The 26,321-nt window shown below is 35.4% G+C and overlaps 1 protein-coding gene across 1 annotated transcript in view; it reads left to right on the top strand.

The window, feature by feature from the left end:
• The first annotated feature begins 2 nt into the window (after positions 1-2).
• Positions 3-26,321, top strand: part of LOC132157064 (sodium/potassium/calcium exchanger 3-like) — a 73,484-nt gene continuing 47,165 nt past the window's right edge. Inside the window, exons 1-2 of the mRNA XM_059566216.1 lie at positions 3-527; positions 19,082-19,222. Coding sequence (XP_059422199.1) covers positions 353-527; positions 19,082-19,222 — 316 coding nt within the window. The 5' untranslated portion in view covers positions 3-352. The remainder of the gene's footprint in view (positions 528-19,081; positions 19,223-26,321) is intronic.

Raw genomic sequence — 26,321 nt, 5'->3', positions numbered from 1 at the left:
AGTGCACCATTAGAACAGATGCGTTCCAGTTTCTCAGTCTCTCTCTCTGTCAGCGTTCACTTCCTTTCACTCCTCCCTCCCTCTCGAGTTCTCTCCTCCTCTACATCCTCGATCTCTCAGCAGCAGCAGTTTGTGTCCTGAGAGAACTGGCACTAAACTGACGCATCCATGGGGCGCGCGCAGCATCTTTATTTCACCACATTACAATTTGAAGTCATATAGGGGAAATATTCACGTCAACGCAGCAAACACACATTAGAGTCGTTCGGCGTTTCATCTTCCGGCTTAAAGTTCTCAGTCGCACTATATCTCTCTGGGTTTGTGACATTTGTAGCTGTGTTGAGCTGCGGCGATGGATGGGGATTCGTGTGTTCGCGTGTGGACTCGACCGCTGCAAGTGATGCTCCAGCAGAAGAAGATCAAAGCGCGGAGGAAAAAGCGTAAGGACTTGTTCGGAGGACAGATGTGCTTCATGGGGCTGCTGCTCCTGGCGTTGTCCTGCTTGTCCAGTTTGGCCGAGAATGCCGGTGAGTTTCGGTTCAGGATTTGTCAGGAATGTGTGTTTGTGAAGGCGGAGGGGGGTAATGGAAAGTTTCACGGGAGAATCATACTGGCACTCTAAACTGTTTTAGTTGGAGAACCGTATCGCGTTACTGCACTGAGTTAAAGGCAAACATGCAGAATCACACTCTGAACTGTTAAATAATGTATGGTTCTGAACGAAACTGTTCAACTTTACAGAATTACACCGCTGTTTTAGATCATGTTCGCACTGTTTAAAGAGTCATATAGACAACCCGCTTTAGAGATGCGCACTTGAGAATGTTAACTATTTAAAGAAACCTAATCACATAATTAACAGATTCAGAGAACTGTATACCAGCACTATAAACTGTTTAGAGAGCAACTGTTGGAGAACTATATCAGCCGTTGTAGACAGCTGTAGCCCACTCACACAATGAACAGTTTTAGACAGCCATACTTAAGACTGTTTACTATCATTATTATTGTTATAAAGCACTTTACTCACAATGTTAAACACACAAGGAGAGTGGTGCTAACACCACAAAATGTTTTAGAGAGATGTAGTTAGCCTATTATTAACTATATTACAATATTAACTGCCGAGGAGAACCGTAAAAGTGCTAGAGAACTTTACTGATCAAGTGAACCATAGGCCTACTCTGCATTTAACTGCTGTAGACAACTGTCTTCAAACTTTAACCACATTAACATACATATTCACACTATTAACCATTTCAGAGAGGTGTACTTGAAACTGTTATATTAAAGAACCATACTTACAATATTAACTGCTTCAGTGAACCATAATAATGCTATGAATTTAACTGTTTAAGAAAACCATACTCTAATGGTTCATGTAAACATTAAAGTCAAGTTTCGGCTCACATCAAGTTCAAGCCATTGATGCTTGCATATAGAACAGCCAAATGTTCAGCACCATCTTACTTCCACTCACTACTACAAATATATATCCCCTCCAGAAGTCTGAGAGATGCTAGTGAGCGACTGCTTGTGGTACCATCACAGAGAGGCTCAAAATCACTCTCTAGAACATTCTCGTTCACCATTCCTGTCTGGTGGAATGATCTTCCCACCCCTATCTGAAATGCTGAATCCCTAACAATTTTCAAGTGACAGCTGAAACTCATCTCTTTCGATGCTACTTTACTTCATCCGAAAAACGAAAACAAAACAAAAACTTTCTCTTTAATTATTAATAATAATTCCTTCCCTTTCTAGCTTGTACTTATTTGAACAATTCCTGAAACTTGTTATTATGAGCACTTACTGTGTCTGTTTGCCTCTTTAAGAAAATCGTTTTATGTATTCCCCAATTGTAAGTTGCTTTGGATAAAAGCATCTGCAAAATGACTAAATGTAATAACTGTTACAGACAGCTGTTCTTACACTATTAACCATTGTAGAGTTGTGTACTTACTGTATGTCTGATAGGTTTTCAAATTTACTCAAACTCAAATTTAACCGTTTTGGAGAACCACACTAACACTCTAATCAGTTTTTGAGAACTGTTAACCATTTAAGTGAATTAATTAACTGTTGTAGACAGTTATATTTACATTATTATTAAACATACTAGAGAGGCGTACTTACGACTGTAAACTTAAAGAGCCATACTCACAATATAAACTGTTCATACAGTTTCAATCAGTCATAATTACGCCTCTCTAATATTTTTAATAATAATGTAATTTTTTTTTAATTTAAGACAGCCATACTCTGACAATTAATTCAGAGACATCCATGTACTCATATTATTTATTGTTTCAGAGAATCATACTTACAATTTTTCCCCTGCAATGCTGATAAAGTTTGTGTTCTGACCACTGATCTATAATATAGATCAGTGGTTCTGACCCATAATACTGTACATCTATTGTAGTGAGCCTGTGGTGGTTTACCCACTGATTCACATGCATTGAAAGAGATGATTACTGTAGGTTTGAACATAAATTATACATTATATTATGTATATATATATATATATATATATATATATATATATATATATATATATATATATATATATATATATATATATATAATTATTATTATTATTATTCTTTTATGTAACTAACACAATTTTCCCGATAATCAAAATCATCTACTTTGGTTATAGAATTATGTCCATCACTAATTTGTTAAAACTTGATCTAGGACGATGTGTAACCTATTTTCTCAGGCCAACATTTTAAAATGCCTTTATCTCACATTTATGTTATAGCAGACAGGACTTGCACAAAGGTTTTTCCTTAAAAGTTGGCAAATTTTAGCACAGAGGCTTTTTTATCAGCTTGTCTAGATTTTTCCGCTCCCTCATCCACGATACCATGCAATCTGGATCCATCCACATACAATACACTTCATCTGGCTGTTCGTATCTTTGCAGCTCGGCACAAAAATAATGGCTCTTTATAATAATCTTACTATTAAATGTATCTCTAAAAGCCATTTAGTGTTTGTGCATCTGTCGTATTACCCGACATCATACAAAACAAAAGAAGATTTCGTGTAATGCTCTGCATGTTCACTTAAGGGCACCGCATTTGTAGATAATCTTGTTGTATAACATAATTTCCACAACTGTGTACATTGAATTATGGCTGTTGGATGTAATGGATAGAGTATTTCATTTACATATACAGTGTTTTAATATAGAGGAAGATGCTCTTTTGCAAATGCCAGGAGGGAAAGCAAATAAAAAGAAGTGGAGAAACAAAGAGGTGGATTTGGAGGGAGGAATAGGGAATGATGAAGGCAGGGAGAGCTGTGCCGAGAACCTACCAGCCAGCACAGACACTGATATGAAGTGATTGCTCTGTCAGTTGCTTACTGGCTCTGACAGACATGCTGCCTGCATCTTGGCCGGTAAGTCAGGCCTCTGACCTTCTGAGGTTATATATTTATTTATTTGTCCTTTATTTTCATCTTTTCTCATGTCCCCCATTTTCTTTCTCTCTCACTTGTTGTTTCTCACTACCCTTATCTCTCTTTTGCACTGTTTGGACAGGATTAGATTTTCAAACGGCTGGAGTAAAATTATTAACAGAGGACATCTGTGATGTCATGTACTTATTTGGACAGGATTTGGATCTATGTGGGTTTTTTTGGATTTCTGTAATTTTACCCAGAGAAAGTTGAAAAAAGGTCTAAATCCATAATTAAGGTGTGCCAGGTAATAATATCGCTCTAGTAATGATATTAGACAAATGTCATATTAATAATTATTTTTATTAATAAATGTAAATAAATGAAACGAAGCCAGAAATAATACTGCACTATAAACCACTGCTTTTCAAATTAAACTCACATTCCTTGTGAGCCCAGATCCTCTCAGGTACCTGATGTTCATGCCTGGCATGCTCTTATCTGGAAGATTGACAGAGAAAGGAAGGGTAAAACAAAGCATAAATGACAGTGTGTTAGATATAGTCTCGGATTATTTTGAACAATACTAGTCCAACAAGTTTAAAATGCACAGCACTGGATAAACCTGATGTCTTTTAGATCAGGAGTTTTCCTTAATTGCAGTCCCAGTTTCTGGCTGTTGTGTAATGTTTGTGACCCCTTATTCATTTATGCTGTTTTTAAAAATATATTTATCAAACCTAGAAATTTGTTCTTTTGGCACTAATTTTTTATTGGATTTTTTGCAATTAAAAAAAAAAGAAAGAAAGACAGCACAAGCAAAATATTTTACCAAAAAAATTATAAGGTATACATTTTAAAACAATACAATATTTTAGATGATTCCACCTATCACTTGCATGTACTTGACATTGATTCACATCACAGAATCTTCAGTTCCTCTGATACTTGTGAACATGGAACTATGGACAATAGAACACATGAAAAGACTCTGGTTCTCAGCAGAGTGACTGAATTATGTTCAAATGAATGAAAGTCATTGCAGAGTGATAGACTGTCCACAGGTGTCTTTGGCTTCAGTTTGAAACAGTACAGTATCACCCTGATCTGTGCCCCCAGAAGGTCATCTCTTTGTACTTCCTTCTCTTTTTTACTTTTTCATGTGTGAATCAGAGCTCAATTAGGCCTACACTTTTTAGCCACCCTATCAAGCCAGTGCTGTATTTTCTCTAAATCTTGCAATCATTGATCATTGCTCCATTTTATATATATATATATATATATATATATATATATATATATATATATATATATATATAATTAAAAATGAATAAATAACTTTTTTATGGTGGGTTCCTTTGAAAATACTGGTATGTCAAATACTAATTGTATTTACTGCCAACCAAATTGTTTACCCCATGAATGGAACTGATGCTACCATAAATATATCATCCATTTTCTGACTGCAGTTACACTAGCCATAACTTCTTACGTCTTAGCCCCGGATGAAAGCTCTAAAATGTACAGTATTGTAGATAACGTCTCCATTCTATAGGTGACCTGGCTGCTTAATTGATTTTGCTTTCCAAGTATGGTTACTTCTTGTTGCTCTTAACTCTCTTTCTTCCTCTCTCTCTGTTCTGACCGGCTCACTTATCATCCACTCTGGCCCACACCTTGCCTAGTGTCTATTTGGAGCAGAGCAGTTCATTATTTTAGCCAGTTTTACACCACGCTGGTCCACAAGCCTGACAGCAAGCTAGTCCCAGATGGATGACTTGAGATGGATCAGTGCCGTAATTGTAATTCTGTACTGCACAGACAAATTGAAGGTTTAGAATGTGTGTGAAATGTCAGAGGTCTATCAGTGTTCAGGTTACAGATTTGTGGCCATTGAAGCCCATGCACAGGTTATTAGGTGTCAATGTAACAAAGGTGTAAATTAAGTCTTCAAGGGATATTACGTAGGTCCATATCTGTTATCATGCGGTTTTTGATTTATTGGTATTAGTCAGTATTTGATATATTTATCATCTGGTATCAGATATTTAATTTTTGAATGCTCCTTTCCAGTTATTTTTTGGATCTCAGGTTACTTTTGTCATCATCTACTATAGCACGATTTTACAGGGATAGTGCTGCATTACATATGTTGTAACGGTCATTGTGATATCTTGTGGAAAAAATTTCTGTTAGGTTTAAAATATACTGACTTTGCGAATTAGCTTTCAGTTGAGCTGATGCATGGAGCAAGTGCGGTTGGTGTCTGGTGCACCATTACCTACAAAAGCCATGCTTACACACCAAACCTGCCTCCCTTTGACAGCTAATCATTCACAATTATCTTTGAAACATGGCTTTACACTTTAAAGTCCCAGCTCTAAATATACGCCGCATAGGCTGACGTTTCTGCAGAATTTCTGAGATGTATTCACAATGAATAAAAATCATCCAGTCATCTGATCAAGTGTGAAGAGCAAATAATGGCTCATCTTTCAGTACATCACAGTTGGCAATTAAGCTCCCCGTTCAAACACTGATTACAAAAATCATCTCGACAGTCTAAATGTACAGCAAGATACTCACTAAAGTAAATCAAGCTTAAAGAGGAGGCACTGCACGTATTCTAAAGCCTAAAATATTTTTTTAGCTTTCTCATTTTTAACAGGGTAGATGAATGCATACTTAAGTTCCTGTTATTTCTCAGTAGTATTTCGAACATTAAGTGTGTCCTACATATCCAAAAGTGTCTGTTTATTACGGCATTAGAATGAGGAAGTGGCATTGTTATTGACTGTGCTGAGCTGTTCAAAGAAGTTAACATAAACCTTATGTCTGTGATTGGCTCTTGAGCTTGACAGTTTGATTACTAAACATATAATCAGAATGAATAGAAATAAAGGTGGAGTTAAAGTGGTGCAAGGATGACAGAATTATCACAAGTGTGGTCAGCAGCAGTTTATATCATACTTGAGTCGTGACTGACATTAAAAAGTTTATAGAAAGAAAACATCATCCAGTTCTTAATCATCATGTTCACATATTACTCCATTCATTCTTATATCTAAAATAGGGAAGGATGTACTGTATTAAAATGAAGGAATTTACCATATTGATTCTTTTAACATTTCATTGTATTGGGTTTTACCGTTAATGTAAATGTCTCTTAATGTCCTGGAAGAAAATGAACGGTACATTTTCTGTTTACAGCGTACAGTCTGTAGTCAATTAAAATGGAATGCATGCTTAAATATTCTGTCTAGTGATTGCTTGTATAGCACTGGTAGCACTGTGTAATTGATGTTGAAGACAATTCCATGGTAGATTTACTGAATCCAGGAGTCTTAGATCTTCTCTGTATGTTGAGCAACACTATGTCACATGATTTTATTTTTTATTTGTTTATTTTACTTCTGTAATGTGACGCATCTCCTATGAAAGGATATTTACTGAGTAAAAATGTACAGCAGGACTTTTAGTGGTTGTGAATTGATTGTATTGTGAAAAGTCAATGTCACATACCTGAACTCGAGTTTGCTAAAATAATGGCTAAATAGCTAGTTTGATTAGCATTATCCAATAACATTTGCAGCCTCTGTAACATTAGCAGAAAGACAAAGTCATTTCAGAGGAAGGGCAAGTTATTATTATTATTATTTTTTTAAATGTCATTATAAACTTTTTTTTTTATAAAATGTAATATACTTAATTGAATCAAAGTTAAGAAAAATGACCTTAAGTTTATTAATCACAAAGATCTTTTTCTAAGCATGATCTAAAATCAAATCAAAGTGAAATCCAATCAGCAACCTATTTTACTCATGTAATGTTTTCAGTAAGTCGATTTTGATTTAATTTGGAGAGTTTGTCAATATCTGGGTATTATGAATAACCTGAGAGAAACAATCTCAGTAATTAACAAAAGGTATTGAATACCCCAATAGAACGTTCCTTATTAATACAGTGGTTTTATTTTAGGATAGCTGTCTATTTTGGAATACACAAGACAATTTAGTCAGGACAGAGGCAGCTGCCGCCCTGGAGCGCATGACCAGGTGAAAAGGCAATGGAGAGAGAGAAACAGCAAAGGGTTTTCTATCTCCTCCACATGCCTCTCCTGCAGATGCCCTCACGTGTAGCGCAGGTCATTATTTCAGGGAGGAGGGGGTGCCCTACATACCTTTTTTCTCACTATATATATACTGTAGCATGCTCTAAATGTCCTCATTAGAAGTGTGATTTATGATGCCCCTACACTCCACCTTCTTTATGTTTGTGCTGCACTATGAGCGGCTCAGGCCCTGCATTGCATCTGTTTATGGTGTTTGCTAAAGCCAAAACCGCTCTGACCGAGTAAATCAAATGCAATGCACAGTTCAGCAGAACTCAGCAAGACCACTGAACATTTCCTACAGAGACTCTGGCCAGCCAGTGAGCGAGAGGACGGATTGCACACAGATGTTTGAAATATTTTAGACGTATGGAGATGAAAAGCAGGCACACATTGTAATGCAGCAAGGACAAGCATGTTATATGGGCATTGTGCAAATCGGGATGACCTGCCAGAAATATTACGCACTGAAAACAACATGTTCTCAAGTTCACTTTACAGAAACTAGTATGCAGATGTTTTTTAGAGTGGAAGATACAGTATGAGTGTGGTAACCTTGCGTCTGATGGCCTGTATGCGGCAGCTATTTGGTGCCGTGAGTTGTGAGATAAGGTTATATCTGTTTGAAAAAAAGCTAGGCCAAACAGAGACAGACCAAGAAGTTGTTCCCATGTTTCCTGTCTTTATCTGTATTTATTGCAAGTGAGAACCATTTGAATATTTGCTGAAGTAACTAGTAAGAGATAGTAAGTAAGAGTAAGTAAGAGATCATGAGATCATGTTATGTTTCTGAGATCATGTTATGTTTCTGTTTTAACTGTAGTAGCCTGCATTTCAATTGACATTTTTCATTTTCGGGTTCATCTAATAAGGGTTCACCTAAAAAAAAAAAAAGGAAAAAAAAAGAAAAAATTGCACTTCAGTAAATATATGGAAGAAGATGATATGTTTATATAATATGAACTTATAAGTTAATGTAGTATTTTATACTCACCAAGGCTACAGTTATTTGATGAAACGTATGGTAAAAACTGAAATAATATTACAGTTTGAAAAGCTATTTTCTATTTGAAGATATTTTAAAATGTAATTTATTCCTATATGCATAGCTGAATTTTCAGCAGCCATTACTCCAGTCTTTAAAGTCACATGATCCTTGAGAAATCACTCTAATGTGCTGATTTGGTGCTCAAGAAATATTTCTTCTTTTTACTTTTGTTATTGTTAATTATATAATAAGAGATAAAAAATTTCTAAGAGCTTGTACTTTTTTTTTTTGAAGAGGATATATATTCAATTAAATTTGTTTCACATCATTTGATCAATGCTATAAGAGAAACTTAATTCACTATCCATCATATATTCTCTAAAATATCTTATTGTCTTATACAATTTTATATAATAATTTAATAGTTTTTTTTCTCTCTTTTTATGGAAAACAAGACAAACCAATTAAATGTGTTTTCACCATTTGATTGAATTTGTTGACATATTAGCAACCTATATTGATTCCTATATAATGTGCTGCTTTTCATATATCTCAAAGTATTTGTCATTATGATAGTTTAACAAAGATTTGTCATTGGTATCAAAAAGTGTTGCTGTAATCTGAGTTCTAAGTGTTGTGAGTGATGATACAGCTAAACCGTTCTGCTGTCAGCAATTAGCATGGAACCCCAGCACACGCTGTGAGTGCTAGCACATGCAGATAGCCTTTCACCTGCACTAAGAGGGGAAGAAGAAATTATTAGCTTTTTAATTGTCTGATTTGGATCAAACGTGAGCTGACTACCATGCAGTGTAGTGCAAATTACGAGTAAGGATATGAGTAGGTAGCTCATTACTTTTCACACAGGATTACTTTTCATTCAAATAAGCATTTCTGCTCTGTAAAAAAAGACAAATATGTTTAAGATATTAAAATCCACTATGAAAGAATAATGAGTTCTAAGCCTTTAAGCTTTTGAACTGCTTTGCATTTATAAGCCTTTGTTTGATATTCTGTCTGATTACATAAAGCCGCGGCTGAAACATATTTGAAGGTGATATGTTGGTTTGTAATGTAACCTGCTGTGGAAGCGAGTACTGACAAGAGATGTTTTGGTGGAGTTGGTGGTTTTTGTGATTTCCTGAGGTGTATGGGAGGATGGCCAAAACAAGCCATTACCCCAAAAGAACAATGTCTGAGTTGGATAAAACACAGAAGAATCAGACACAGCTGTGATGTAGGAAGAGATTTTGTGGTCCAGTGCCACCAAGACAAATTTGGATGCTATTTTATGTGACACAAATGCAACACTCGTTTTGTCTCAAAAATACAGTGAAATATGGTGCCAGCCTTAGTAAGACTGCTTTTCATTATCAGGGACTGGGCATCTTGTTAAAGTAGAAGAATGTGTCATCTGACTCTAACCCCAACAACCTTCAGTAAATTTCTAAAATGAAAAATGGTGTGTAAGAATAGGCCTGAAGAATGTATGAAGCTAGTGGTAAATTGTCATTGCTTCACAATGTGCCACTTGAAATATATTGAAATATGGGGATTAAAGATAAAATAGATGTGTCCCAAGTTGTGTACTTATGCACTATTCTATGATGTTTTGTAGTATAAATAGTAAGTGCACTTTAAATACTTGGATGATGCACTTATTGTGGAATATTGAAAACTTCATGACTCAACTGTTGCAGCTTAAAGGAACACTCCGACTTTTTGGGACTTTAGCTTATTCACAGTATCCCCCAGAGTTAGATAAGTCCATCCATACCTTTTTCATTTCTGTGCGTTCTGTAAGTGTTATTTGATGCACCCACCGCTAGCCTAGCTTAGCACAAAGACTGGATGTAAATGGATACTGGTAGCATAGTAATCCCAATAAGTGACAAAATAATGCAAACATTTTCCTATTTACATGTTGTGATCTGTTTAGTCACAGAGTGTACAAATAACAAGGCTATATGAGACAGAAACCATTTTTAATCGTATAAATACTGGGAACTATATTCTCACTATGCGTAGGAGCACAGCTAACGTTACTTGGGCAGAGTGATTAGCGCAGCACATGAGACGCCCTGTTGATAGTTCCGTAAACAAAACAAATGTGACTAACTAGCTAGACGTGACTCGTGATCATGGCTGACTTTGAGGAATTGTCAGACTCAGAGGAATTTTACTGTGTATCAAACCAAGATCCAGAACCATATAGTTTTGAGCCAGAATACACAGACGAGGAGTTACAAACTTTGGAAGCTGTAAGACGAAGGGAGAATCAGAACGAACACGGACTGGTGGTGTAAATGTGGAACATGACAACCTATGCCGACAGAAACCAAGTGCCTTTGTTGTAATGAATGGGACCGGGTATTACCATCAATGTCAAGGCTTGATGACAATCAAAATATTTGCGTCACTACTACGGAAGATTTCTCTGCCCTAATACACCCGGCAGTTGTCTTTTTTTTCCCCATTGTGACAAGATCAACTGGAAGAAACGCCCCATGCCGAGTGAGCTGTCCACCAAGTAAGTGATTTTGTTATAATGATCATTCATAGTTCAATGAAATTGTAGTATAGCCATTGCATACAGTGTGTCTCAATAATAACAATAAAGGGGATACACGGAGCCCCTATTCACGTAATAGTGTCACTACTAAGGTTATATTACTAGCATGGCACTGTTACAGTATGGCTAATGCTAGTCATCTCAAAACATAACGGAACACTTACCGCAGCAACAGGTGATCCAATTTGTCCTGCCTTTATTTTCGATGGGATGGCTGAATCCCGTAGCACACGTTTCATGGTCCGTGTGGCAACTTGCATTTTTTCAAAATAGTCGTCTACAGTTAAATGTTCAGAGCAAACAAAATACTTTGTGATGGTGTTTACAGGTGTGTTTGGATCTATGTCGTTTATGAGCGTTTTTGGTTGGAATTCTATGAAACATCATAGTATTTACCTGGTCTCCCCTGTTTATTGTCGCAGTTCTTTACAATACAGCGAACACCCATGATTGTACACTATAAATCTACTATCTAGTAATTGCTGACTTTATTACTCCAACTCTGAGCGAACTCTCTTCTCCTCACCACGGCGCGTCTCGGGTGCTGCGCTAATCACTCCGCCCAAGTAGCCACTCCGCCCAAGTAACGTTAGCTGTGCTCCTACGCCTAGTGAGAATATAGTTCCCAGTATTTATACGATTCAAAATGGTCTCTGTCTCATATAGCCTTGTTATTTGTACACTCTGTGACTATACAGATCACAACATGTAAATAGGAAAATGTTTGCATTATTTTGTCACTTATTGGGATTACTATGCTACCAGTATCCATTTACATCCAGTCTTTGTGCTAAGCTAGGCTAGCGGTGGGTGCGTCAAATAACACTTACAGAACGCACAGAAATGAAAAAGGTATGTATGGACTTATCTAACTCTGGGGGATACTGTGAATAAGCTAAAGTCCCAAAAAGTCGGAGTGTTCCTTTAAATTACTTAGCGAAGGGGGAGTGGCTTTCAGTCTCTGATTATTAATGTCAAAATAACACTAAATAATTAATACACTACATGGTTGAGTACATAGTGCATACGTGTATGCTTCATTTAGGATGCAGCTAATGACATGGTTAAATTAAATAGGAGAAATATGATGATACTGTGCAATCTGTCCTATGATTGACAACCTAATGTTGATTGGTGAAGTGATTATTGTATTTGCAAAAATTACATTTTAAACGATGAATCTGACTAATGCAGTTTGCATGAATGTGTAAAACTATTTTCAAATTATACTGTTTAATTGTTCAAAATTTTATAATTATGCTGGTTTTGGGTTAACTGACTCTAATTATACATGTTAATGAGGGGTTGCGATTCAAAATGTGGCTAAATTAGTCAACTTTATTGCTCAACTTGACTAGTCAACCTTTTTTTTTTGCGATTCATAATGCATTTAGCATAATTTAGTAGTGATGCTACTCTTAGTGATGGCCCAGAAACAATCTTTCTCACTGGCTTACCCAGAGTCTCAAAGCTTCCTGACTGGCCCTCTAGACCTTTGAAGATTGATTGGTGGAGATGAGGCTCTTGTCCAGCTCTTCTGGCTGACGGCAGACATGAACAGCAGGAGCCTCACCGCCAGCAGTCACTAATGAGACTATTAATGGTCTGTCACATCCATAAATGATCCATTACTGATACCCAATCAGTGACTTTTTATATAACCACCATAGATTTACTCCTGATAGTTTGTTTAATCATTCACCCGATAGTCTGATCATTAACTATACTGTACAATTCTCAGACAGGTTCCCATTCTTTCCCTGAGACCCAATAATTTCAGCACTCAAGAAATCTCATATGGAGTTTATTTGTTGTTGTTTCTTTCTAGTTGTTTTTTTTATATCATATACCCAAAAATATGACGATCCCCTTCAGAATTATTGCCTCCCTAAAATAAATAAATAAGTAAATTAATAAATGTATATCTTTTAAAAGAAATAGTGTGATACCATAAAGACAATACGTTATAAAAAAAAGAAATGTTTTATAAATATATATATTTAATTGTGAGTAATTATTAATATTTCTATGTTTAAATATATCATATTTATTTATTTATTTTATTATTATTTATTTATTTATTTTACACATTTTTTCTGCTGACACCCTAGTGGTCCCGTAGGGTCCCCGTTCCTCTTCCAAACAGATGTTTGTCTTCTGTTACATCACTAATGTAATACAGTGTTTCCACAACAGCTTAAATTCTACCTTGCTTTCCTCTGTCTAACTTTGTTTGACTAGTACAGTCCCATATTCAAGTTTTTGCCTAATGAAGATAGACTAGGTAATTACGGTTTTGGCAGCGTGGAAGTATGCAGTGTTATATTTATCCATTTTGACAGTATGGGGTCGGATGTGTAAGGGTACTCTGAAACTATAGGATAGAATTTCCCAAGTAGTTCCTCTTCGCAACAGCTGCTATCAGGGACAGTCTTCTGTGGGACAGGTCCACAGGTGATGTGCTGCAGATGTGACTAGGAAGAGCAATCTATTTTCTGTTTGGCAGTGTGTAAAGAATATAGCAGAAGCATCTGCAATCTGCAAGCTTGTGACAGTGACAGGCTTTCTATAGCATTACCAGCAAAGTTTAAATAAATAAATACCTTTTAAAATTAATTTTATTTAATGAAGCTAAATTGTTTTGTCTTATATAATTATGTTAAAGGTGAAACATGTGCTTCTCTACCACTTTTTTTTCCTTCAGATAACATCACTGGTTCAACCAATGGTTTGAGATAGGATAACCCTTTAGACCTTTTTTCCGTTTTGTGCAACTAGTTGCACAAATATTAAACACTTCACCTTTAAGGTGACCAGAGTACACTTGTGTGTGAAACTTCAATTAACTGGTCCTTAATTAGTGTGGTATTGCAGGTAAATAGCTTTTGATGTGTGACAAATAACTAATGGAGGACTCTTGGGAATAATGATCAGTACTTTCTGTGGCTCTCTTTGGGCATATTCACCTAGAGGCCTTATTATTCATTACTTAGAAGTGACTAAAATACTACTGAGAAGTAAATAAGACCCTTTCCATTAATGATGCTGCCCATTACATTTACATTTAGCTGACGCTTTTATCCAAAGCAACTTACAATTGCTATATACTGTATGTCAGAGGTCGCACGCCTCTGGAGCAACTAGAGGTTAAGTGTCTCGCTCAGGAACACATTGGTGTCTCACAGTGGATCCAAACCCGGGTCTCTCATACCAAAGGCATGTGTCTTATCCACTGCGCCAACACCACCCCACCATTATAGTTTCATATTGAAGTAAATCTTTAATGAGCATTATTGTTGGGTGACAGTGCATCCAGTGACACTAAAGTCACCCTACTTTTGAATTAATTTATAGTTTATTTTGTAATTTGACCTCATTCAAGATAATTTTGCATCTGCAAATAGTGTCCCCTGAAATAGCACTGCAGTAAAAAGAGTAAAGTTGCATAATCTGTCTTAGTCATGTTTGCTCTCTGTGAAATTACTTGAACATCAGGACAAGCACCTACGGCTCTTTCTTTGTAGAGAGAGGTCCTTTGCCATAATGCATCCTTGTCTTTCAGCTAAATTTTGTATGCTGTTTTATTGTAAAACACTGAGTATTTAAGGCATGTTTATCTCTAGGGTCTGGGCATTTAACATCATACTAGAGGCTTTTTGCTTCATGACATGCACCATGTTGTCTTTGTAGATTATAACAAAGAGGGGATAAAGAACTTGGTTATGTAATATTTTCTATGTAATTTTTGGAAATGGTCATTGGCTTTTTCTTGTACATTTCATAATAAAGGTGATTGTGCAGACGTGCTTTGGGCTGGTGCAGTAGCGCATCGAAACCTTATTATTCATTAGACGTGTCTAAACTGCTTTTTCTACTTATGCTTGACTAAATATATATAGAGGAATAGAGACGGAGACAGATTGTATGCATGACAATTTCTAGCCACATATTGCTTATATAATGCATCTTATACTCATCGAGGCTGCATTTATTTGATTAAAAATACAGTTAAAACTATATTGTGAAATATGATTGCAATTAATAATATAACTTTTCTGTTTCAATATTTTAAATATATTTAGTTCTAAATTATGGTTCTTATATTGTTATCACTATTGAAGTCTTTTTTGTGGAAATCATGATACACTACCATTTAAATGTTTAGGGAAAGTATGATTTAAAAAAATACTGGAAATTGCTATCTTTTTTTAGGATTATTTGATGCATAGAAGGTCAAAATAACAGAATTTATTTGGAAAAATATGTATATTGTGCAACATTATAAATGTATTTACTATATTTTTTTTACCTCAATATAAATATGAATAAATTCTTATATAATAATCTCAAACTTAAAAGTTATGAAAGTTGACTTTGGTCAATAGGTGTGTGAAGCTTTATTGTTACATAAGTATTTTTATACCGCATGTGCATTTTCAATCTCAGTGAGGGACTGTCTCTTTAATGGGGTGTCTCGCAGAGGTGCCTTGGGCTCTCTAGTGCAGCTGCATGCTGAGACTTTCACATTCATTACTTAGAAATGCCTAAAATACTTCTGCAGAGTATCTCAGACCCTCTTGTGTTAATATAAATGTTTAAGGAGAATTATAGTTATTCACATGCAATGACACTTAATGTAAAATGTAAAAGCAATGTTCTTTTTTTAAGAGATAGAAACTATATCTCTTGAAAAAAGAACATTGCTTTTTCATTTTACATTAATTAAGTCCATATATCATCAGAATATTCTTCAAAATATTTTTTATTCTCTGCACGTGTACTCATGTGTTTCGATTAGCCATCTCCATCTGAGTGTGATGTCGTCACTGTTCTCCTCTGGTCTCTGCGGTTACGTCACATCTCCATAGTAACTTCTTGCCTCCTCCTGCGTGTGTGTTTGCTGTGTGCATTCTGGCTCGCTGCACAGGTAATGCCATTTCTGTGCAGCATGTCAGAGAGAAACACAATATCTCCAGTGAAGCTGGCACAATGAGCCAGAGCTTTGCTCAATCTAATGGAGCTGCTATTTCCTCTTTATCATGCGTTTGAGGATATAACCTACATGGTAAATTATTTAGCCAATTAGTTGCGTTTTAGCCTTGTAGAGTGAGTAATAAAGACTCAGAGAGAATTCACTAAACAGTTAGGGTACTTTGCTGTGCAATAACAGCACATGCCTTAGCCTGTTTACTAACCAACCATAGTCCATTTTAACATATTTAACATTTAACCTTTGACGTTCTTTTCTGAACCTTATTCACAAACTCAACTCAATTTACTTTCTAAAATTAGCATTGAATTTTATTAAAAAGAGATGATGATTTTCAATTGATCTTGTCAGTAGGTATTATTAGAATCAAATGATGTACAAATGATGAAGAGGTATAAGCACACTTTTACTATTCAGAATTATACATTACAGCATTTAGGTTCATTTATGAACTGATTTTGATTGCTGATTTAAAATACCTAAACAATCTGTTTTTCCCCATTCAGTTTGATAGGCAATCAACTTCCCAGTTAAAGACCATTTATTGCAAGATTTATTCATATTGCTAGAAATAGGAAAAAGTGTGCAATATATCAGAATAAGTCCCGTCTCCTAAAAAAAAAGAGGCAGTCGCCAACTAGTAAAGTCATTGCCTCCCTGCAGCTGCTGTTAGAAACTCTAGTTCCCATAGAAACAATCAGTGTCCTGAGACACATGCTTGGGATTGTACATGCGCATTGGCTGGACCAACTAGAAATATGCATTTGAGCATATGATTCAAATTTAAGGAATAGTTCATGCCAATATTGTAGCTGCCTGGTTTAAAATACATAATTTAAACGTGAATTTGACAAGTTTTTGAGATTTTGGTAATTCCCTATAGAGGTAGGAGTTAGACTTGCATGCCAGAAATAGCTGCCCAGAGGCATTGCAAATATGGCCATTTAAATGACTTTCCTCGAAAAGTACTTTTACTGAAAGCCACAAAAGAACTTTGGCCATATTAGTCTGCTGCATTCTCCAAAACCCAACACCCAGAACTGGCCTGCAAAATCAAGAATTGCAGCATGCAAAATTGCATTTAGCATAGATTTTGTGAGCACATTTTTGCTGCTATCTAATTTACATAATTCCTTTAGTGAATCGGGCACTAAAACAACAGACAGCGTGTTCAAATAAGCGGCATGATAAATTCCCCTTTGAAAGACGGAGGGATCATATACCGATGAAGCATCTGTGTGGCTCGGTTTCGTGCTTCTCTTGCCAGTCTCTCATGTCCTGGACAGATCCCTGCTGTCTCTTTACTATGAAGAAGATGCTAAGGTGTCACTTCACTTCACTACACTACATGATTCTTGTGACATCTCAGGGGGTGATGAATTATTAAACAGTTTTTACTAGGAATGTCAGTGTCTGGATCGGTTTTAACTTTTTTGTCTTTTTGTTGATAAAGACAAACTCAAGTTTCCTATCAGTACCTAAGAAGAACAGGGTGTTCTGACACTCTCCTTACAACCGTATCCCAGTTCTGTATCACTGTTCACATCACATCACAATGTCAAAATGCGTCACATCATTGCGTAACATCATAATGCACCCCACAGCCCCGAAGCCCCATGAGTGCTGTTTTTTGATAAATATAGAGGTTTTATTTATAGCGACTGGAGCGGTAAATGAAAGGAGTTGCGCAGGAAGAGGGTAGAGTGGAGTGGAGTAAGGGCAGAGACGCTTGAGGACAGAGTGACCCAGATGACAGCGCTGCCAGAATAATCACCCCCTCCCAGACCAGACAAACTCAGGCCGAGACGCTGCTGTGCATGCATTCGCCATGTGATGTCACTTTTATTACGCCTCTGCTTCACTCCGCACCACAGACGGTCCTCATGAATATTCGCCAGCTGACTTCCGGGGCTCTGCTGCTCACAGTAATACAAATGAGAAGTGGAGCCTATGAGAGTTTTAACAGTATGTAACACATTCTGGCTCACTGTGTCCCTGTGAATGCAGTGTGAATAGGAGATATCACACATTAATACTGGGCCGGACCGGTCAAACCTGCCCAAAACAACACTGTGATGAGCCCAACTCTGTGATGAGCCCAAGCCGTGAGTGTGAGACTCAGCTGTGTTGAGGATTTTTAGTTTGTATAATAACACTGGATAATAATAGATTGGGAAAAAGTCTGTAATTCTTACTTTGACATTCAAGGCCCTTGGATTTCTATTGACCATCAGTCATTTTTATAAGTTCAAAATAATTGTAATAGATATAAATGACTGTCACACTCACATGACATGCTGTCTCTGTCTTTTCCATGTGAATATGCATTATGTATTTGTGCTTTCCAAATTACATTCAATATACAATCTGATCTGCATTCTCTTTTATATAGCAGTTATTTGCTTTAGATTTATGTGAAAATGGTCAGCATGGATATCACTTAGCATTTGCAATATGTTTATCCTCAGTAAATGCAGTGATTTGATCAAAAGTGACAGAATAGATTTTTACATTACTACAAAAAATCTTTCTATTTTTTTCTATTCAAAAAAGAAACATGAAATGGTTTCATAAAATAAAAATAAATAAATACGCAAGAAGCACAACTCTTTTCAACATTCATTTTTATAAGAAATGTTTCTCGAGCAGCATATTAGTATTATTTCTGAAGGTTAATGTGGCATTGAAGACTGGAGTAATGGCTTTGCCATCACTGGAATAAAATGCATTTTAAAATATAAATTAAAATAAAGAAACTTAAGAATTAAGAACTTAAACTTAATATGTACATTTCAAGTACATTTCTAGACAATACTTTACACATATTTGTCATATATTTATCATAAATTGTGCATTTTTTATGTTTTGTAAGTGGGTCCCTTGTATGGGGATTGTAATATTTAAGAGTTTGTGTCAAATATGTCAGTTTGTCATATCTTTTCTAACCTAAATAAGTAGGTAAATCTAGCTGTGGTTAGTGACAATAATTTTTTTCTATGTGTTTTACAGGTTATGGCATCTCCAGTCTCTCAGATGAAGATAGTGAGAGGTGGGAAAGCCGCAGGCTGCTGCAGGACTCTGACATTGACAGCAACTTCACTCATGAAGTGCTGGTTGGGCTCAATGTTGAAAAGAACTGCACACCACCTGGTAAGAGGTTTAGCACCCCACACATAAAAAAAAAAAACCTAACACAGTCTACCAGCTCTTTTGGTTCAATAGCACAGATAAAACAGGAAAATTATTGTTTTTCTAAGGAACTTAGATGACTAATGTCACAATGGATGCAACACCTCAATACGATTAAGCAAGAAGTCAATGAGAAGTTTCATTTCTGAAAATCAGTTTTGATAGTAGAATGTTCATATTGGAACATGTATTTAATTGTGAACTAGGTTCTATGAACCTTAAGATCATGTGATGTTTTCTAAAATGAAATATTGTCATATCTTTTATTTGTTCTCCTCTGTTTTATGAGTCCACAGAGGTATTAGTCCTGTATCAGGACTATCAGTAAGTCAGACACTAACCCTTTTGTTGCTTATGAGTGAATAATCTCACCGACACAGACTTTGCTATTGTTTCTCTTGGGACTCACTGGCTCGAGAACAAAATGTGTATTTTAAACCATAGAGACCCATGAGCTGTGACCAATTCAAAGGTTAACAGTGGGTTTCTGGCCAAGGTGAAGACCAGACACGTCACCTATAATGAAGACATTAAGGTTTATAAAAGTATTACTACTGTAAGAAAAGTCACCTGAACACAAATCTTTTAGCTGCTATGGTTGAGTTTGATTTGAGATTTGGTTAATGTCTGTACAAGATCCCATGGTAAACACTTTCACACCCACTTTTAATTTCTGACAGAATTAGTATAAACAATTTGACGTTTCTAATCTGTTCCTCATTACTTTCCTCATTGTTATTCATTGTTTATTTGCATGGTTTCTTGTATGATCTTCTGTGTAATTCGATGCACTAGGCTACATTGTGCTCCACACTCTTTGACAATGTGAAGAGGCCAATTAAATCAGGTCTGAGGGAGAGGCGAGGATGAACAAAGGGGTCATCGATACTGTGTGGGTCTATTGATTGACCGTCTCCCTCTTCTTTTGAAGCTCTCCTCTTTCCCCCTGCAATGCATTTACCGTAGATGGGATCAACTACAGCACACTGTTAGTATCTGATTCCACTTCACTATTCAGTTTGCTTGTTGCTCAGGAACTTCATACATTTTCTTATAGCTGGGCTATATGTTTTTAGAGGCACCAAAAATATTTGGACAATGTTGCCATATTTAAAAATTTATAAATTCCTTTTTATTATATAACAAAATATTAGTGTTGTCAAACGATTAATCGTGTTTAATCACATCCAAAATAAAAAAATTGTTTACATAATATAGGAGTGTGTACTGTGTATATTTACTATGTATATATAAATACAAACACATGCATTTATATATTTAAGAAAAATATTTTGTTTACATATTAAATATATTTATATAAATTCTAATAATATAATTATATAAATGTATACACGTAAATATTTTCAAAATATATACTGTATGTGTGTGTATTTAAATATACATAATAAACAAACAGTACACACACATATACAGTACAGACCAAAAGTTTGGAAACATTACTATTTTTAATGTTTTTGAAAGAAGTTTCTTCTGCTCATCAAGCCTGCATTTATTTGATCAAAAATACAGAAAAAAAAATTAATATTGTGATATATTATTACAATTTAAAATAATTGTTTTTAAATTTATTATACTTTAAATTATCATTTATTTCTGTGATGCAAAGCTGAATTTTTAGGATCATTATCACATGATCTATCATTCTAATCATTCTAATATGATGATTCATTATCAAAGTTGGAAACAGTTCTGCTGCTTAATATTTTTTCAGAACATGTGATACTTTTTAGGATACTTTGATGAATGAAAAGTAAAAAAAAAAAAAAAGATGCTATCTTTTTAAAATATAAATATTTTGTAATAACAATATACACTACTGGTCAGTAATTTGGGGTCAGTAATTTTTTTTTCTTTCTTTTTTTTCTAAAATCAATACTTTTATTCAGCAAGGATGTGTTAAATTGATAAAAAGTGATAGTAAAGAAAATATATTATTAGAATATATATTATTAGACATTTTTTTTTTTTTTGTGAATAAATGCAGTTCTTTTTAACCTTTTATTCATCAAATATATTAGACAGCAGAACTGTTTCCAACACTCATAATAAATCAGAATATTAGAATGATTTCTAAAGGATCATGTGATAGACTGGATGTTACATGTGACACTGAAGGCTGGAGTAATGATGCTGAAAATTCAGCTTTGCATCGCAGGAATAAATTATTTTTTTAAAGTATATTCAAATAGAAAACTATTATTTTAAGTTGTAATAATATTTCACAATATTACTGTTTTTTCTGTATTTTTGATCAAATAAATGCAGGCTTGATGAACAGAAGAAACTTCTTTCAAAAACATTAAAAATAGTGTTTCCAAACTTTTGTAAAATAAAAAGAAATAGAATAATATATTTGGAGTTGGTACGACTATTTCACTGTATTTGAAAAAAGGTCCTTATGCTTACCAAGCCTGCATTTATTGATAATCAAAAATACAGTAAAAATAATAAGGTATGTTAATGCAGTAATGTTGTGAACATTTTTTACAATTTAAAATTCTTTAAATTGTTATTAAGTCTTTTCACACTTTTGATCAATTTAATACTTTCTTAAAATCTTTTAAAAGTCAATAATGAAAGAATAAAAGTATTAATTCTTTAGACAAAATCTTGCTGACCTCAAACTTTTTAATGTTATTGTAGATTCAAAATAAGACAAACATTGGATAATTAATGCAAAAATGGCTCAAAAGGTTAATTTTTGAAACAATTTGATTGTATGTTTGCAGAAGCCACATAGTTTGAAATTTTGGTTTTTAAATGCAGTGAAATAATGCATATATTTTTTAAATGAGGCTTCAGTATCCATATACTTTGGGGCCACTGTATGTCATAAATACTGTTATTTTATATGCGTTGGCATGACTTTTATATTTTATATGTGATTAAAGTAGAAAAGGGGAGTGTTTTAGGCTTGAGGGAAACTCAATCTGCAGTGAATACAGAGGAATGTCAAGTCTTATGGATGGTGAGATAGAGCAAAACATATGATTTGACATCTGTCCAGAAATAAAACAGAGCAGGAGGTCATTTTCCGTGGGGAGCCATTGTATCTGCAGTGAGCTCAGTGTGTAACGGCCCAGCTCTGCTGTTATGAGGTGTAAAGGGAGCAGCTTTGCGTCTGTAACACAGCGTGGCCTGCCTGCTTTTGTTTGTGTTTTTTTCTGTGGGCGGATTTGGGTGAATGTTTCCAAGTGGGGTCCTGGTGTTTTAGGAGGCTGTGTTTCTTGCCAAGCATCTCCTTGATCTCGCCGTTAAAGAGCGAGCTGTGCTCTTAAGCTCTCGCTCGTGTCCAGATGCCCGCTCCCCCACCCGTCTCCAACACCAGCCTGGCGCCTTGGCACAGGTTGAGGGTTTCCTTACTCTGCTGTTTAAAACTATTTTCTTCCTTTAACACAGCTGTAGAAGTCTACACAATACACTAGAGAATAAGTCTTGCTCATATCCTGATATTCAAACCTGGTTTTTTACTACACATACACAAATGTTTGGAATGACAACACTGTTTAAATGTATGAATGAAGGCCCTAAGTTATCATTACAGACTTTGAGAATCAATCTCAGACAAGAAACTTGGACAGCAATAGTTCAGGCTATTTTTGACAAAGTGGTAGCAGACTGGAGACCTATTACTGTATGATGCTGTTAACAAAACTAACTTGTTTTGCCCTTGATATTAATACTGTATTCACCAAGTTTGCATTAAATTAATTAAAAGCAATAGTAAAGACATTGATACAGTGTAATATTTATGTTTTCAGCATTTATTAAAAAACTTTCTACTGAACTTTGTTTTGAACTTTGTTCATCAAAGAATCCTGATCATGGTTTCCCCAAAAATATTAAGAGCACAACTGTTTTCAACATTAATAATAAGAAGAAATATTTATTGTGCAAAATCAGGATATTAAAATGATTTCTTAGCTTTGCCGGAACAAGAAATATGCATTATATAATATATTTTTAAATAGAAAGCACTTATTAAATAGTTAATTTTTTTCTGTTTTTACTTTGTCATCAAATATTCTTCTTTTTTTATATTTTCATAAATGTTTTAATTATAAGAATATTTAATAATTATTTAATAAATTATAATAATTTTATTCCTCACAATATGTAATCATGTGTAGTCATTTAATTTTTCATGTGCTCTGCTCTCCCGTGAATCTTCAGCAGTTCTGCCAGTGCACAAATCCTCCTTGGCACTTCCTAAATATTCACAAATGCATCATAACAATCAAGACAGCCCGTCATTAGCTTGATTACTGAAGCTAATGAGCTGTTAATTATCTCTTCATCCATCAACTCCTATTGTCTGTCACACAGCATTTAATGTAGCTCAAGCAGTAACAGTGACTGACTGGAAGTGATGATAATAGATTATGACCTTTGAACCAATATCAGCAATTAACTTTACCTATAAGTTTGTTCACTGGAATTGATTTTATGACAAATCATTGATTCAAGTTAAATCCTTCAATATAGTCATTTAATGAAAATCAATGATTGATTTGAACATTAAAGCTAACCTATAAATTCTGGTCTTATTATGTTGTGTTGATTTCCTCTAACTGAAGCGTGCTCCTGTTTTTTTTTTATTCCTGTGTATGCAGTTGGACATTTGGCTAGCAGATGAGTCATGTGACCTGACCTTTGAGAGCAGTGCTGACCTTAGGCTTACGGCAGAGAGAGTGTGTAGGACTGCTCAGCTGAAATGTGACTACACACGGAGGCTCGGGCAGATGATTAAAATGCCTGCTCTCATCTTTTTTCACCTGTCTATTTTCTCTTTGATTCCTCTTTGTGGTTGCCATGCTGATGTCAGGAGGACCACAATATGTTTTTTTTATTTTTTTTATCTTTTTAGTGTTCAGCCGAAACATTTTCTTTCTACATTTCTGCTGTTTAGTCACAGGAAAATTCTGTACTGTTAATATGTCTTTAATAGTGCACCCAAGGAATATTACCTCAAATTAAAACTAAAACAGAAATAAAATATAAAAAAATAAACTTATTTTATTTCAGTTGCCAAGGCATAATTTATCATTTTAGGTCAGTTTAACTTGAAGAACTAAAATAACTAAATAATAAATAAACACGAAAACTGAATAAAAACACAAAATAAAAATCACCATCATGTCATTACAAACCTATATGACTATATTTGTCTTTATTTCTTAGAATGTGTTGACTGTTTTTGCCCATTCCCTGATATTTTTTTACCTCATTGACTCAAATTGTACAGACAAAAACTAAAATTTTATTGTTAGCACTGTGGGTCTGTTTATAAATGTACAAACCCGATTACAAAAAAGTTGGGACACTGAACAAATTGTGAGTAAAAAAGGAATGGAATAATTTACAAATCTCATAAACTTCAAGATGTCAAGATGGGGAGAGGATCACCAATTCCACCAATGCTGCAGCGAAAAATAGTAGAGCAATATCTGAAAGGAGTTTCTCTGAGAAAAATTGCAAAGAATTTGAAGTTATCATCATCTACAGTGCATAATATCATCCAAAGATTCAGAGAATCTGTAACAATCTCTGTCAAGGCCGGAAAACCATACTGGATGCCCGTGATCAACGGGCCCTTAGACGGCATTGCATCACATATAGGAATGCTACTCTAATGGAAATCACAACATGGGCTCAGGAATGCTTCCAGAAAACATTGTCGGTGAACACAATCCACCATGCCATTCACTGTTGACGGCTAAAACTAAAAAAAGAAGCCATATCTAAACATGATCCAGAAGCACAGGCGTTTTCTCTGGGCCAAGGCTCATTTAAAATGGACTGTGGCAAAGTGGAAAACTGTTCTGTGGTCAGGCAAACCAAAATTAGAAGTTATTTTTGGAAAACTGGGACGCCATGTCGTCCGGAGTAAAGAGAACAAGGACAACCCAAGTTGTATGGGGTTGCATGAGTGCATGTGGCATGGGCAGCTTGCACATCTGGAAAGGCACCATCAATGCTGAAAGGTATATCCAAGTTCTAGAACAACATATGCTCCCATCCAGACGTCGTCTCTTTCAAGGAAGCCCTTGCATTTTCCAACATGACAATGCCAGACCACATACTGCATCAATTACAACATCATGGCTGCGTAGAAGAAGGATCCAGGTACTGAAATGGCCAGCCTGCAGTCCAGATCTTTCACCCATAGAAAACATTTGGCGCATCATAAAGAGGAAGATGCGACAAAGAAGACCTTAGACAGTTGAGCAATTAGAAGCCTGTATTAGACAAGAATGGGACAACATTCCTATTCCTAAACTTGAGCAACTTGTCTCCTCAGTCCCCAGACGTTTGCAGACTGTTATAAAAAGAAGAGGGGATGCCACACAGTGGTAAACATGGCTTTGTCCCAACTTTTTTGAGATGTGCTGATGCCATGAAATTTAAAATCAACTTATTTTTACCTTAAAATGATAAATTTTCTCAGTTTAAACATTTGATATGTCATCTATGTTGTATTCTGAAATTAAAATTTTAAACTTCCACATCATTGCATTCTGTTTTTATTCACATTATTTGTAGTGTCCCAACTTTTTTGGAATCGGGTTTGTACAAAGTCACCATACACACGTCTAAACATGCCCAAAAAGAGGATGCAAAGACAACAGCAAAGAATACAGTCACATAAAAGCCACGAGACAGAGAAGGGACACCGGAAATGTATAGAGATGACCAGAAAGAACAAGAAACTGTGATTAAATGTGCTGTATGTAGTATTGACAACTGGCAACCCGTGGTGCCAATATTAAATTGGGCAAACTGGCAGTGGGCGGGTTTCACAGACCAAAACAGACATTTCGGCCTGTAGCGTTGTTTTTCAGATAAACATGTTAACTTAGCATGTTTCTTAAATATCTGCAAACATATTATGGTATTTTACTGCTTTAGTAGTATCAAAAACTTTCATACAACACCTTTAATCAGTGGGGTGTCCATGTTGCGATGCTGCGTGGGTAGTTAGGCAGGTGGTTACCCTGTACACCCATTCACAAATCACACACACACACACACACACACA

This window comes from Carassius carassius, chromosome 14, assembly GCF_963082965.1.
Source record: "Carassius carassius chromosome 14, fCarCar2.1, whole genome shotgun sequence".
Taxonomy (NCBI): domain Eukaryota; kingdom Metazoa; phylum Chordata; class Actinopteri; order Cypriniformes; family Cyprinidae; genus Carassius; species Carassius carassius.
The sequence above is the reverse complement of the archived record's forward strand: the minus strand, read 5'-3'. Positions and strand labels throughout refer to the sequence as shown.